This window comes from Scyliorhinus canicula, chromosome 3, assembly GCF_902713615.1.
Source record: "Scyliorhinus canicula chromosome 3, sScyCan1.1, whole genome shotgun sequence".
Lineage (NCBI taxonomy): Eukaryota > Metazoa > Chordata > Chondrichthyes > Carcharhiniformes > Scyliorhinidae > Scyliorhinus > Scyliorhinus canicula.
Window position 1 is genome coordinate 198,877,452 of NC_052148.1, and position 16,956 is coordinate 198,894,407.

At 41.3% G+C, this 16,956-nt stretch overlaps 1 protein-coding gene across 1 annotated transcript in view; it reads right to left on the reverse strand.

The window, feature by feature from the left end:
* lrba (LPS responsive beige-like anchor protein) overlaps window positions 1-16,956 on the reverse strand; it is a 981,767-nt gene that overhangs the window by 32,519 nt on the left and 932,292 nt on the right. Inside the window, 1 exon segment of the mRNA XM_038791976.1 lies at window positions 9,624-9,791. Within this exon segment, the coding sequence (XP_038647904.1) occupies window positions 9,624-9,791 (168 nt within the window).

Genomic DNA, 16,956 nt, shown 5'->3' on the forward strand with positions numbered 1-16,956 from the left:
CCCCCCCCCCCCCCCCCCCCCCCCCCCCCCCCGCCCCGCTCCAGGAACACCGTTCTCACCCTTCGGGGTCCGTACGCCCACACAAACCCCGTAATGCTCCTGTTAACCCGTCTGAAAAAGGCCTTCGGGCTAAGGATGGGGAGGCACTGGGACAGGAACAGAAATCTCGGGGAGCACCGTCATCTTGACTGACTGTACCCTACCCGCCAGAGACCGCGGGCCAACATGTCCATCTCTTAAACTCCTCCTCCCTTTGCTCCACCCGCCTTGTGAGATTAAGCTTATGCAAGGCTCCCCAGCACCTGAAGCTCCTTTCCGCCCTTTTTTAGTGGGAGCCTACAACACCCCCCCCCAACCCCACCCCCCCCCCCCCCCCCATCCTAGTCCCCCGGGTGTACATACGAACAGCCGCTCTTCCCCAAGTTGAGCTTGTACCCTGAGAAATCCCAAATTCCCTGAGAATCCTCATCACCTCCGGCATTCCCCCCACCAGGTCCGCCACATACAACAATAGGTCATCCGCATAAAGCGACATTCGGTATTCCTCCCCACCCCGCACCAGCCCCCTCCAGTTCCTCGACTCCCTCAATGCCATGGCCAGGGGTTCAATTGCCAGCGCAAAAAGCAGGGGGGGGGGGGGGGACAAGGGACACCCCTGCCTCGTCCCTCGGTATAACCGAAAATACTCCGACCTCCTCCTATTAGTGGTCACGCTCGCCATCGGGGCCACATATAACAGCCTCATCCACCTGACAAACCCCTCCCCAAACCCAAACCTTTCCAGCACCTCCCACAAGTACCCCCACAGCCCTGGGGAAAATTGATGTACAGAGAGATCTGGGTGTTCAGGTCCATTGTACCCTGAAGGTGGCTGCGCAGGTCGATCGAGTGGTCAAGAAGGCATACGGCATGCTTTCCTTCATCGGAAGGGGTATTGAGTACAAGAGTTGGCAGGTCATGTTACAGTTGTACAAGACTTTGGGGGATCCGTCCCCCGGGGGGAGGCCTCCTATGGAGTCTGGCTCGCGATCGGGGCCCACCAATCGGCGGGCCGACCTCTCCCCCCGGGGCCTACTTTGTTGCGCATCCAACCCCTGAACACCCGCACCATGGAGCGTGAACCGCTCCAGCGCCGTGCTGGCCACGTATGGGGGCCAGAATCGCTATTGGCCACGCCCGTTTCACACCATCTCCTATTTTTAATGTCACATTAAATAGTCCAGATGCCTTTTGTGGCCAGCTTCCCCTTCATGGGTCTCAGGACTTCTATTCACTGCCTGTTTGGTTTCTTCATTTGATCATGGGATGTGGGTGTCACTGGCTGGGCCAGCATTTATTTCCCATCCCTGAGAGCAATGTTGTGGGTCTGGCATCACATATAAGGATGACCAGGATGACAGGTAGGGAATACAGATTTCCTTCCCGAAAGGACATTAGTGAACCAGATGGGTTTTTACGATAATCAACACAAGTTTCATGGTCATCATTAGACTTTAAATTACAGATTTGTATTGAATTCAAATTCCACCATCTGCCCTGGCGGGATTTGAACCTGGGACCCGAGAGCATTATGCTGGGTCTCTGGATTACTAGTCCAGTGACAATACCATTACTCCACTGCCTCCACAAGCTGGCACTTAAAGATGCTCCTTTTTATTTGCTTCTTCTTCCTTCTTCACACTGTTACCTCTGTTATTCCCCCAAGGATCGTTCCTTGGCCCCCTCATGTCTCATCTACATGATAGCCCTCTGCAACATCATCCAAAAACAAAACAATTTTCACATGTACACTGACGACACCTAGCTCCACCTCACTGACTGTCTCAACTCATCCAATATTGCTAAATTATCAGACTGCTTATCTGACATCCAGCATTGGAAGAGCAGAAATGTTCTCCAATTAAACATTGGGAAGACTTATGCCATTGTTTTTCTTCCCCAATCCGAACTCCATTTCCGAGCTACCAATCCAATCCCTCTCCCTGACAACACTCTGAGACTCAGCCAATCTGCTTGCAACCTTGGTGCCACATTAGACCAAGATTAGCTTTCAACTTCATATTTGCGTGAAGACTGCCTCCTAAGATTATCTGACTTCGACCCCTGCCTCAGCTCATCTGTTGCTGAATCCCTCATTCATGCCTTTGTTACCCTGAAACTTGGTTATTTCAATTATTTCAACCCACTCCTGGCTGGTCTCTCACATTCTACCCTCCATCAACTGGAAGGCAGCCACAACTCTGCAGTCCATGTCTTAACTCACATCTAGTCCCTTTCACCTCTCACTCCTGTGCTTGCGGATATACATTGGTTGCCGGTCAAGCAATATCTTGATTTTAACAATTTCACCCTTAATTTAAAATTCCCCTTGACTGCACCCATAAACCCTCTGTGACATCTGCATTGATGAGGATGGTCCTCATCTGCATTACCATTATAATTGCTCCACAATTTGTGGCCCTGCCTTCAATTGCCCAGGCCCCACACTCCCGAAACCTCTCTCCTCTGCTCTGCTCCTTTATGATGCTCCTGACAATTTTCCACCTTGGCAAGGGTTTTGGTTGTCTCGCCTAATATCTCCTTATATGGCTTGGTGTCATATTTTGTACTATAATGCCCCTGTGAAGCACCTTGGGATGTTTTATTACATTAAAGAAAACTTTATGAACCTAAGTTGTTGATTATGTCATCATGATTATTTCAATAGCCAAAGAGGCTATTTGGAAATAGGGTATGTCAATTTCAAGGCAGTAAATGACAGTTCAAATAAATAAGTAAAGTCACCATAGTCCCAGATGACTGTAGGCTGCTTTCCCCTTTGACAGGGAGAGCTGACTGGTGGTGATTTAACCTGAGGGTCACCACACTCAGGCAAGGGGCAAGGTTGAGAAGGCGAAAGACTTCATGAATACAAGAATTTAACCAGTGTTGTTGCCTTGCACTGCATCACAAACCAGCTGTTCAGCCAACTGAGCTAAACCAGCCTCATTTGTATTAATCAAACTACCAATCCAGTGGCTTTTTCACTCCTTTGCAAGTGCCAGGCATCTGCTTAGTAGCAACACACAACAGAATGAATAAAATCAGAATCGAAGCAAATAGGAAACTGCAGTCCCATTCCAACAATTTTTGGTGCAGCATTCCAGAGAGGAAAGACATTAACTAGGATAGAAGGATATAACAAAAGATAAGTGGTACTGAGCTAGATGGCCCTTAGTAAATGAGACACTGTTGTCTGGAAGTACTTTTTCACACACTATTGTTTGCAGAGAAGTTTGATGTTTTTTTTTTGCATTACATAGATGTTGCAATCAAAAATGGGAGTTTAAAAGTTTAAATGTTTCTTTTTCCATCATTATGAATGTGACTAAGGAGTGAGAAAATAAAAAGTTAGATTCTATGACTCGCTCCTAATAGACTTTTCCTGTGGTTGATCCCAGTGAAGCATCTACTCAATTTGAGACCTGATATTTTACAAGACAGACATTTTTAAAATTCCAAAGTTAATGCCACTTTCATCTCCTTGGACACAAAATAAGTTTTCATGTAATCCTGATGAATAGTGGTGTGAATCTGACCACTATTGCTATCTCCTTGGAGACTACTAACTTAAAAAAAAAATTGAACTCCCAGTTAACAGTTGAAAGGATGACATGAGCAAGACTTCACGTTTTAATATTTTTACAGTAACAAACTAAAAGCATTATTGACTAAATATTACTTCTGGTAGGCAGCTTATACTTTCAACTGAACAGAACAGCTGAACAGAACTCCACCTTTACTTTGAACGCAACTGATAAATCCATTTCACATGTATGCTTTACACTGTTCCTGAAGCAGGCATTCACTATTTCTGGAAGCAGTCGAAAGCGATTCTTAGCTCCCAAGAGTTTACTTCTCTTCCTTCGCTTTCCCAACCTGGTAACCTTTACCCTCAGGGCTGTCTTTAATGGTGAGGGTTTTTCCTGGAATTTATCCCTCTCGTGCCAAGCTAGGTGAATCTTCCAGCCTTGTTTCAAATAATCACAAATGTATCTTTTCAATCCGAGTCCAAGTCAAACTTAGAGACTTTAAGTCTCTAGCTGCTCTTTCTCTCCTGATCCTGGCAGACTGATCTTGCCATGCTGGTGGCAGCCCAGGCAACCGGACACCGGAGAAGGCAGTAGCGTCCACCAGGCTGTGTGTGGAACCCCATGTGCAGGCGACCACCACTCACCCTGAAGACACACCTAGCCACCCATTAGGCAAAGGAGGGACCCAGAAAGGACGCCAGGGACAGCTCAATGTGTAAAAGCGTTGTTCATCTTTCGAGGAGATGATGGACAGCACGAGTTGCAGGAGACTCCGTCTCAAGAAAGAGACTGCGCGGGGCCTGTGTCACGTCCTCGCAGAGGTGGCACCCCATGGAGGAGTAGGGCACTCCCTTCCGGTGGCTATTAAGGTCACCGCAGCCTTGAATCTATATGCCACCGGTTCATTCCAGGGCTCAGGCTGGGACTTAGGGGCATATTACAAGCTACAGCCCACAAGTGCATCCGTGATCTCATGTATGCCCGGACAGCTGACTATATCAACTTTGAGCTAGACCAAGTCCAACAAGATGCCTGGGTTGCAGGATTCTCTGCTGCTGCTGGGATGCCACAGGTTCAGGGGGCAATTGATGACACACATGTCGCCTTACTTTAATCTTTAACAACTACATCACCCAGGCATGTTGTCAGGCAGACTTCAGAACAAATCACAAGATCCCTTTAATTTTACCCTAAATTGAAGGCACAGTGCCAAAATATACCAATGTTATAAACTTCAAATTTCTAACATTACAAATCAGAAGATTTGAAAAAGTGAAATTGTAACCAATGTCAGTAATATTTTTTTGGAATGGTCAAGGGTTCAGACAATTACAAAAGCTTTAACTATGGAACTTTAAGCTACAAATGTTGGGCACGTCGGAACAAATTCTTAACCAGATCTAATGGGCATGTGTAATTCTGGTTGTGTTCAATACTTTTCGATTCAGGAATTGTTCTAAAATATACATACAGTGACTAACAAAATTTACATGGTCTAGCTTGCTTTCAGATTTTTGTATCTTGCTTTTTCTCACTTTTACTTTCAATCTTAGGCATAAGCTTGCTTTACGGGAACAGACATTTCTCCCTCTATTTATATGGAATGTCTAGAAAATGAGGTACACATCCCTGTTTATAATAAACTGATATTTCAGGAATACTTATTTCCCCCTGCCCCATTTACATATGGTGCAGCTTTCGTTAAACTTTTAGAGACTTCACAGATACCTCGACTTAGCTATTAACGTGAACAATTGCATATCATCACTGTTACGTGCTCTGCTATGTACTAGCAACCAAGTCTGCCAATTTAAACACTAAATTTATGCAGGTCATGTTACTAATTTTAAAAACTAATGTTCGAAAAACTCATTCTTCGCAAGGCTAACGTGCACATGTAAAACAAAATAGGTGAAATAGGAGAAGGAAAATAGTGTGAAGATGATTAAAAATTGTTTTTAGTTTGGCAGGATTTCCTTTTAAAAAATAAACCATACATGTGGCATGGGTGTAAGAAGACTTGGTGCAAGGTCCAAATTGATGTTGGAAAAGAAGAAATCTATGGCACAGTAATCACTAGATTTTTATGGACTGCTTTCTTTGAGGCCAACGATGAATGCTGTTATATCACCACTGATACTAAAATCCAAACCAATAGACTTTGTCATAGTAACTCAGTACAATTGAGTGCATTGCTAGGTCATTTTAGGGAGCATTTTAACAGTCAACCACATTGCTGTGGTTCTGGAATTACATATAAGACAAATAGGGCAAGGTGGCAAATTCTGTTCCCTAGAGGACATTAGTGAACCAGATGGGTTTTTATGAAAGTCCACTGGTTACGTGCTTACCATTACTGATATTGTTTTATTTCAGATATATTTAATTAACTACCAGGTGGGATTTGCATTCATGTCTTCAGATCATTAGACAGGCCTCTAGATTACTAGTCCAGTAACATAACCACTATGCTACCATTCCCACTATTTTGTACATCTATTTCCTTAATGTCTATGACCTAAGTGATAAATTGCATCCTGGACCCAATATTATGGAAGTGTTTACATTCCCTCTGATTTTAAAGGGTCCGACTAATATCCTGATGCTGCAATATGGGACTTTAACACTAGAGGCCCTTCATGAACTACTTAATTATTACATATTTTTCCACAGGTAGAAACCTGGCAACTACAGTGTTTTAATTTATTCCACAGGTCCCAAGGATTGAAAGAAAAGGCTTTGTACAGGTCCTGGGATATAAAAAGTAAAGTCCAGATCTCCGATTTGTGGAATTCTCATTCTTGTTATGTATATAGTGGTCATCATCATCAAACTTTATTTCAGGTCAATTAAAGCCATTATTTCTGATTCAGAAAACTTCAAGGAGAAGTCATTTTATACACAAATTTAAACCAGCTGTAGACTTTTACTGAAATTAATGTAATATTCAGCAGCTGTTCTTGAAACTTATGCTTAAACACATAAAATAGTAATTGTATGTAGCTCAGAACATCTAATTTACTTTTTAAATGCTCTCTAAAAAACTATACATTGTTGGTGACTGCAAGCTCCAGTAATAGTTATGTTCAAAGGGATCTGAATCTGTCTACAGAAGTACTTGAAGTTATTCCTCTCGTGGGTGAGCATTGCTTGCAGTGTTGTTGCAGACTGCAAGATGGAAAATACAGGAGGGATTTGACTCTGTCTAAAGGCAATAAAATGCAGCATGGAGAAAACTGGGACAGAACAACAAAAGAGAAGGAAAACAGGAAAGGCTTGACATGGCGAGTTTTGGAAACAGTAAAATATGAAATTTGAGAATTTTTTAATGATTCCTAGATAAATTGACTTTTATTTTACAAAATTCCATTGTTAATTTAATTAGGTATTTTTACTTTCATACTTATAATAAAAATCACCTACGTAAAATTTTCACCTTGCAATGCATAATTTTTCCAGTGGTGGCAATTTTTCCAGCAGGGGCGGCACAGTGGCAGTGGTTAGCACTGCTGCCTCAGTACCAGGGACCTGGGTTCAATTCTGGCCTTGGGTGACTGTGTGAAGTTTGTACATTATCTCCGTGTCTGTGTGTGTATCCTCCGGGTGCTCCGATTTTCTCCCAGAGTCCAAAGATGTGCAGGTTAGGTGGATTGGCCATGCTAAATTGTCTCTTAGTTTCCAAAGATATGCCGGTTAGGTGGATTGGCCATGCTACGTTGTCCCTTAGTGTCCAAAGGTTGGGTAGGCAGGGGATGGGGATGGGGCAGGGGAGTGGGCTGAGGTAGGATGCTCTTTCAGAGAGTGCAGACACGATGGGCCAAATGGCCTCCTTCGACACTGTAGGGATTCTATGATTCTAGGCTATGTGGTCCCTTCATTTTGTGTCTTTTACTCATCAGTGTGCATTGCATAGAAATTAATCTGCTCAAATAATTATACTTCCTAAATGGCCACAGGTTTTGCGAATCAACAATAATCTCAATTGAAAGTACTGATATACAAAATAAAAACAATCTATGAATTTAAATGGGGACTGAATCACAACTGTCCATCCTAAACAGTCCTCACCCTCTCATCACCTGAATACGACATTTGGTCTCTACTCCCCATGTGAATGATCAGAGGAGATCAAGTAGTGTAATATAAATCCATAATCATTATTTGCGAAATTATTCTTCCAAGCTACTGTTCTGCACAACGTATAATATTAGGTTGAATTTATTTGTGCGTTAAAGAAGGTAAAAATTGTTTCAGTTTCCTTTACATTTTTTTATGAACCTTGATGCCTGGGTGTCTTGGCAGACATGTGACTAAAATATTTCAGGTCCACTGGGATTTTTTTGTATTTATTATATATTTTTTTAATGATCTTTTACAATCACTGAAGTTAAAGAAATGGGTTGAAAGCGAACGAAAGTTCAGTGATTCTGAAACAAAGCACAAAGTAGAAAATCTTTATTATTGCCGAGTGACAGTGATCCAGTGCCACAAACACAGAAAAAAGACAAGAGTTGAGAGGGAGTTTAATGTATGTGTCAGAGAGAGACGACAGGGATTTTGAGCTTTCTGAGAAGAAAACCTGCAAAGCTAGTGGGACAATAGTTAACTGAATAAGGGGCTGGTTTAGCTCACTCGGCTAAATCGCTGGCTTTTACAGCAGACCAAGCAGGCCAGCAGCTCGGTTCGATTCCCGTACCAGCCTCCCCGGACAGGCGCCGGAATGTGGCGACTAGGGGCTTTTCACAGTAACTTCATTGAAGCCTACTCGTGACAATAAGCGATTTTCATTTCATTTTCATTTTCATTTATGGAACTAAGAAAAGTGATTAGTTTAGTCGAGGTGCAATTGGAAGACTGTTTAAGGAACTCATTTGTTTGCTCTGCAGTTGAACCAACAAGGAGTTTACAGTGTGGCTTTTGGGTGTCATGGGGTACAAGTGAATGTTCAGTAATCCACCAGAAGAAAACCATTTGCAATTGTACCAGTCCCAAGCGGTGAGATTTTGTGTCATGCTAGCGGAAACTCTTCATTGTTTATGTGTCAGGAAAGATATTGCTGGGGTAAAGGAACAGAATGAATTTTAATTCTTTTGTGTTTATTGTCTGGTGTAATACAGATCAACTTTTCTTGTTTTGATAAAAATTGTATTCTTTGTATTAAATGCTCAGCAGCAGACCCCTGTGAATTCCTTCAGTAACTTTTCTCCAAAGTTTTGAAAAAAAATCAGGATCTATCAATCTAGATTCCACTCTCGGATCTGACTTGTCCGGTAATAATAACAGCTGGGATTGTAGCAAGTACAAAGCCATAATAATTTAAGGTGCTATTAAATTTTGAACTATCTCTCCAATGGTTTATACTGAATTAAGAATCTTAATGAAGAGACAGGATGAGAGCTGACAGTTCATCACAATGCAAATACCTAATATGGGAAATGTGGGAACACACAATTTACACAGGAACTCAATATTATTTTACTTCTGTTTCACATTTCCAATGCATGTAAGCAGACATGACACAATTTCACCACAACTATTGAGAAGGCCCAGTTCACAAATGCATTGTTGGAAGAGGCTTGGAATTCTGTACATACTGCCTTTACAGAGGAGGTTTACATAACTCGCTGCCCTAGCAAAGGTGCACCTGTTGCCTGTCTTATACTTTTATTTTTAGTCAACTGCAAGACTGTATATTTTCAGCAGCATTCTGGAAGGAACCCTCTCCTACCTGTCATGCAAGGAATTAATTAATACTGAGACTATTGTGCTCCCAATACAACAAGAACTCTCTACTCCATTGAACATTCATTTCTTTCTGTGTATATACATGTAGCTATGGTGCACCATGCAGTGCAACCTTGTCCAAAATCCATATTTAAATAAGCTTATTTAACATTTGGGTAAAATAAAGGTTTTAAGAGGGCACAAGATCATTTTGGTTGTTTCACATTACTACAAATGGTGCTGCAGTTTGTGAAATGCCTCTTGTTAGTAAAGATACAGAAATATCAAGTAAAAACAGCTTTAGATGAGATATTTTCCATCACTTACTGTGAGGATATTCACCAACACTGTGATTTTTCCCATTCCAGTACCAAAGAAGAAGAGTTGCATCCCGTGATCCTGACAGGATGTAACAGTCACCTCCAATGTACGATTCCGATCTGGCTAAGCATGTTACAACATCCCAGTGTCCAAAAATCACTTGCGCGAGTTTACCTGAAAAACAAAATCACCATAACTCAGTTTTTATTGAACATTCAATATTCCATGGCACAATTGAAATTTTATTTTGCTTAATCAACATTCTTTCATATGTCACATAGATAGGAATTTAAAATGGTAAACCTTTAAAGACTATAAAGGATCCTCCAAGTTAAAATTCAAAAATATTTAACATTAATATTAATTATTTGAATACTATACTTTTAATTTGATTTTACAACCCTAACAGGCACTGGACAATGAAAAGTGGGAGCTGATACATTTCAGCATAAAAATCACAGATAAGAGTATAAGTTAGATGGAAAGCAGTGGAGGGTATGGATATTAGTTTTAAGTACATAGGTCCTTGGTATTGCAAGTATATTTGATTAAGCCATGAAAAGGACAGCAGCATTTTTGGTGGATTTCTGTGTAACAGACATAACAAGCAAAAGAGAATTGCAAAGGCAGTAATTAATCTTAGCATTGATTTATGCAAAATGGGAAATAACTGAAGGCAGAAACCTACCAGATGTTTCAGCACTCTTATCAGTAGTCAGAACCTACAACACACTTTGTAAAGTAGAGAGACTGGAGACATCTTTACTAAAAAATGTGGCTTCTGTTATATTTCTTTGTGATGGGGAGAAGATGAAGCTTTTTTGTCCATTATTTTATCCTATTCACACACTGCTCAAGTTTATCTTGCCCACACACCATTCATATCCTGGTGAGAGAAATAACAGGCAAATGGTTTCACCTGCCCATGAATTTCTTGAGAGGTTGTGCCAACCTAGCAAAGGGGGCTAGCCTGTGGTTTTCTTTCCTTGCATCCCAGTCCTATTTGGTGTTTCCAGTAACTTTTTGAATCAAGATCAAGAACTCAGTTTGTGAAGGTTCAAGGTCTAAACTCTGTTATTACACCAATTATAGTAAATGAGGGATGACCAACCAACTCGCTTCATTTTTTAGGCATGACCTACAACTATTTAGTTCAGTGGCAGCTCATTTTCTCAGACCCTTTGAAAACCCAAAATGATGGGATTTAAAAAAAAAAAATAGAATGTCTGTCTGGTTTTACATTTCATATACACTTGTAATGATGGAGAATAGTTCCTATCCAAAAAGTGTATGAAAGGGCAGCCAGCACAGGCATATAGATGACTGCACACATGTACTCACTTATCTGCTACATGTGATGTGTATATAACTTTAAAAAGACCGGTCTAGAATGTATGAGTCAGTAGAAATGTTTGAACTTGAACACTAAGGATCTAGCAATAATAATTTCAAATACAGGCAAGAAGCACCGATAGTAAGGGCAGCACGGTGGCAGTGGTTAGCCCTCCTGCCTCATGGCGCCGAGGTCCCAGGTTCGATCCTGGCTCTGGGTCACTGTCTGTGTGGAGTTTGCACATTCTCCCCGTGTTTGCGTGGGTTTCCCCCCAACAACCCAAAGATGTGCAGGGTAGGTGGATTGGCCATGCTAAATTGCCCCTTAATTGGAAAAAATGAATTGGGTACTCTAAATTTATTTTAAGGAAAGAAAAAAAAAAAGCATTGACAGTATTTAAACAAAGGCACCAAAAATCATTAAGTTGCCGAAAGATTCCAGAGCAATATCAAAATGGTGATTAGCTAATACTTAAAAAAAAGCCAGGTGATAACCTAAACAACCACATCAATTGCCACAAAACAGTCAGATGTACAAGCAGTTATTCATTAATGATACAGTGCATTTATCTAAAGGGTTGCAAGTCACATTTAAATTTTTGAGGTCAAGTAATATTACCTCACTTTGTTCCACTTATCATGAAATAGTATCATTGACATAAAATGTGTGGTCCCTATCAGCAGAATTATCCAATATAATAGACGCAATCTCTGGAATTTCAGGGATAGTGCAAATGTAGAGGTTTGTGGGTCTGCGTTACAATGAAGATTTCATTCTCAATACTTGATGGTACAAGTGTGTGCAGGCAGAAACAGTGCCATCTCTGCATTCTGCTCGCTGCCAATGACAGTATTTCAGTATGTGGTCCAAATATTGCTGTTAATGGACAATTGTCCATCCATAGTGTGAACTCACTTCCATACAACAATTGGCGGCATCTCTTTACGCCACATATAATTCTTAAGACCATAAGACACAGGAGCAGAATTAGACCATTCGGTCCTTCGAGTCTGCTCCGCCATTCACGGTAAGCATAATGGTTAGCACTGTTGCTTCTCAGCTCCAGTATCCCAGGATGATTCCCGGCTTGGGTCACTGTGTGGAGTCTGCACGTTTCCCCGTACCTGCAAGGGTTTCTTCTGGGTGCTCCGGTTTCCGCCCACAATCCAAAGATGTGCAGGTTAGGTGGATTGGCCGTGCTAAATTGCCCTTAGTGTCCAAAAAGGTTAGGCGGGTTTAGTGGGTTACGGGGATGGGGTGGAGGTATGGGCTTGGGTAGGGTGCTCTTTCCAAGGGCCGGTAAAGACTTGATGGGCCTCCTTCTGCACTGTAAATTCTATGATTCTATTATTCACGCATGGCTTATATGTTTCTCATCCCCATTCTCCTGCCTTCTCCTCATAACCCCTGAACCCCTTATTAATCAAGAACCTATCTATCTTTGTCTTAAAAGACACTCAGTGATATGGTCTCCACAGCCTTCTGCGGCAAAGAGTTCTGCAGATTCACCACCCTCTGGCTGAAGAAATTCCTTCTCATCGCGGTTTTAAAGGATTGTCACTTCAGTCTGTGACTGTGTCCTCGGGTTCTAGTTTCTCCTATTAGTGGAAACATCTTCTCCACATTAACTCTATCTAGGCCTCTAAGTAGTCTGCAAGTTTCAATGAGATCCCCCCCTCATCCTTTAAACTCTAACGCATTCAGATCCAGAGTCCTCAACTGTTCCTCCTATGACAAGTCCTTCATTCCAGGGATCATTCTTGTGAACCTCATCTGGACCTTCTCCAAGGCCGACGCATCCTTCCTAAGGCTTCACTTTTGATTTGCACGCAGTTACTTTCAGCTTTGCTCAATGTTCTGGATGAAAAAGCAATGGGTTCTCTTCACCCAACGGCATGATGTGGGATACCAACAATCGAATGCCACTAGGAGACACGTCATACTGTCGAGGTAGGTCAGAATTTCATATTTGAGCAATATGTCTCAGCCTGCACAGATCCAAACATTTTCACTTCTTGGTTTTGCACAGCAGGTTATGCAACTGTTTTAAAACGTTAGTCAAATTTGCAACAAATCCTCCGTAGTAGTTCAACAATCCACATAAAAATTGCAACTGGTTAACATTCTGAGATGCAGGCCTGTGACAGCCTTGACCGTCAAAGTTTACTCAAGTGAAAATGGGACAAATTTGCACTTGACCGTGTGTACTGTCAATCAGTAGTCCTCCAATATTTGACAAGTGGCATCCAGATTCCGAAGATGTTCTTTTTTGTTTTAGAGAATGCCATCCAGGTAACACTGGACTCCATTTAGCCCACTCAGAATTTGGTCCATTACTCTTTGGAGCAATGCCAGAAATGAAGTAATACTAAACGGTAATCTTTGGTACTGGAACAAACCTTTATGTGTCACAATCTTCAGAATTTCTTGAGACTTTTGTTTATATTCATTTGTAGATTTACCTGATTTAGGTCAATCTTGTTAAATGTTAACCACTACCCAATCCTGCAAACAGGTCATTAATATGCTGAGGAGAATATTGTTCCTCACACAATACTGGATTTAGAGTGACTTTGAAGTCTCCACAAATCCGAATGGGCCGTCTTTTTTTAAAATTTAGAGCCGTCAATTATTTTTTTTTTCCCAATCAAGGGGCAATTTAGCGTGGCCAATCCACCTAACCAGCACATCTTTGGGTTGTGGGGGTTAAACCCATGCAGACATGAGGAGAATGTGCAAACTCCACACGGACAGTGATCCAGGGCTGGGATTCGAACCCGGGTCCTCAGCGCCGCAGTTCCAGTGCTAACCACTGCACCACATGCCACCCGGACTTGTCCTTCTTAATAACCGCTAAGATTGATATAGCCTATTCACTAATGTTGGCAGGTTCCAAGTCACCCTCTGCTTCAGGGGCTGTTTAGCACACTGGGCTAAATCACTGGCTTTGAAAGCAGACCAAGGCAGGCCAGCAGCACGGTTCGATTCCCGTAACAGCCTCCCCGAAAAGGCGCCGGAATGTGGCGACTAGGGGCTTTTCACAGTAACTTAATTGAAGCCTACTCGTGACAATAAGCGATTTTCATTTCATTTCAGTACTCTGCAAGTCATTTTAATACAGCCACGAATTGCACAATTGATTCCTCCTCTTCTTGATTAAGTTTGGGAAATCTGAAATGCTCTGCAAACACTAAAGGCTTTGGCAAATAGTGTACTTGCAGAATCTCTATGATTTCTTCATACACTTTAGTGCCTTGGTTTTCTGGCTGCACTAAACTTCTGAGGAAATTAAACTTCCCCCTCCCCCCACATTATGCTCAGCAACATGGGAACCCTAATATTTTCTGCTATTTTGTTTTCTTACTCAAAATAGTCAAACTGTTCCCTTTAGGAGCTTCATTACTCCACATTTTCATCAAAGGGTTCTACGGCGCATTAAAACATTCGTCCTTTTCTTCCTAATGGACGTTTTCTCCATACACACAGTTTGCAATGTATTTTGAGCAGCTACCTTGCTTTTCCCTTTGAAGACAAGCCACAAGCCTATTTTGTTAAACACCTGAAGCTCTATATTTGCTCCTGTAATCGCTCTTTAATCATCTTGCGGGGCAATTGTTACTCACTGCCACCAAGCCCATTCTGTCTGGAACTCTTGGAGAGCTTTTCTTCAAAGTTCTTTTCTGTTACTTTTCCCTCCTCTCTGGTGGTTAACAAACGCTGTTTAACGTCCTTGTCGCCAGGTTTTGGTGTTGCGTCCGTAGGATTGATGCTGGGATGCATGGAAGCTCACAAACCGAAGAAGCTTTATTAACGAGATGTGTTCAGTACAGGTGGTTTCTTTACTCTGTATATTTACCCGCGCTAGAGATCGGTGATGTCACTACTGGTGACATCATGCACATATCATTATACAGTGTTCAGTGCAGATTCAATGCCACTTTTCAGAAATCAATATAAATATATTTAACTATAAAATCTAAACATGTATTGAAACTTCTGTCACAAGAGTCTTCTACTGCAGCTGGTGGTATGTGAAGATTAGTGTTGCATCTGATTTTACAATTTGCTCTCAGCACGCTTAAACATGTTATCAATACAAACTGAAATGCACCACAGATGTTAATTACCGTTCCCAAATTGTGAGGGTAATATTGTTGGCAAAGCATTTACAGCAATTTAGAGACTAATACCAAATATAAGGAGACAAATTCAATAACCAACGCGCCATAGAAAAACAGAAAATAGGAGCAGGAGTAGGCTGTCAGCCCCTAAAGCCTGCTCCTCCATTCAAATGATCAGGGCTGATCCTCTAATTCAACAACATACCCCCGCTCTCTGCCCATACCTCTTGATGCCTTTAGTGATTAGAAACCTATCAATTTCCTTCGTAAATATATTCAGTGACTTGGCCTACACAGTCTTCTGTGGTAGAGAATTCCACAGATTCACCACCCTCTGAATGAAGAAATTTGTCAATTACATGCAATGAAAATGGAGGCCTTTGGTTTCCGACTGAAAATTACTTTTCATATCTCAAATTACAAATCTATGAAATATATTTTAAGATATATTAATCATTTAAGACAATACATAGTTTTTTTTAAAACTGAGGCAGAGATACATTGTAGATTCTTATAAAGCAAAAGGACACCTGCTTACTTCAAGGAGCCCAATAAAAACTAGAAATTCAGCAATCCATTACTCTTAGCGTATAGGGTTGATTTAAAGAGCTTGTGCCCCTTGCATGTACCCTACACTGCTGAGAATGCAATTTCAGGGGCATAGCACTCACAATTTTCAAAATCAATGGAACATCAAAGGTGATCGCTCCTAAATATGCTCCTGGTAGGCAAGGTTCTGTACTGGGAATGGTAACTTGTAAAATTTACCTAGAGTCAACATTGTCAACCGTGCTGCAGTTCCACTTGGGATCTCTCCACATTTAATAAATTAGCAATGAGATTGCAGCCCTTTACCTACCAATACCCATAAATATCTAGTTTCATCATGTATAATAATGTAGCATCTCCATTACATTTAACAACAGCATCTGTCTTCTATATTGCCCTTATGTTTCATATTAAGTTTAATTAAACATTTAGGATTTGACTCGATAAAAAGCATAATTTGTTGGAATAAACTTTAATCATAGCTGTCATTACATGGATTACATCACACATTGAATTGCTCTACACAAAACCAAGAAAAGCAATGGAGAAAGATGATGTTGGTAAATAAATACATTATTTTGCATGCAGGATATAGATTGAAAAGCAAATGCTGATTGATATTTTGCAGCTTTCTCTCACCAATTTTTTGTTAACTTGTTCTCAGGATGTGGCCGATGTTGGCATAACCATATTTATTGCCCATCTGTAGTTGGATTTAGAAGGCCATCTGGTTCATAGCAATCATTTGTACAACCGACTAGCCTGTTAGGCCCCTACAGAGGGAATTAAGCATCAACCACATGTCGTGGGAGTGGATTTGTGTGTAGATGAGACTGGATGAGGGAGGCGTTCGTAAACCATTTGGGTTTTTAAATGTGAATCTGACAGCTTTCATGATTATTTTTCTCGTGGTAGTCCATAATTACCAAACTTATTAAACTGAATTACTATGGCGAGATTTGAACTAATTATCTTTTAGCTGACAATTCAGTACCGTAACTACAATGCAACTGTTTCTTTGCAATTCTCAGCCTGGCAAAGAACCACTTGAGTAATTGGTCTGTTGTTCAGAGATTGTGAAAAATATTATTTTTTGTCTGCTGTTGCAGACAAAACTGTGAATACATTCCTCTAATTGGAAAAAAATCCAACATGGGCATATGTAAAAAGGTAAGGGCCTGAGGATTGGCTGCAGTATAACTGGTTTATTAACTGAGAAACATTCACTGTTCACTGTGAACATAAAGGTAACAGTCACTTAAATCACATTAATGTAGACCTTGAATTGTAGTGATTGGTTTTGCAGAAGTGGCAGGGAATAGAGAGTTGGGGACAG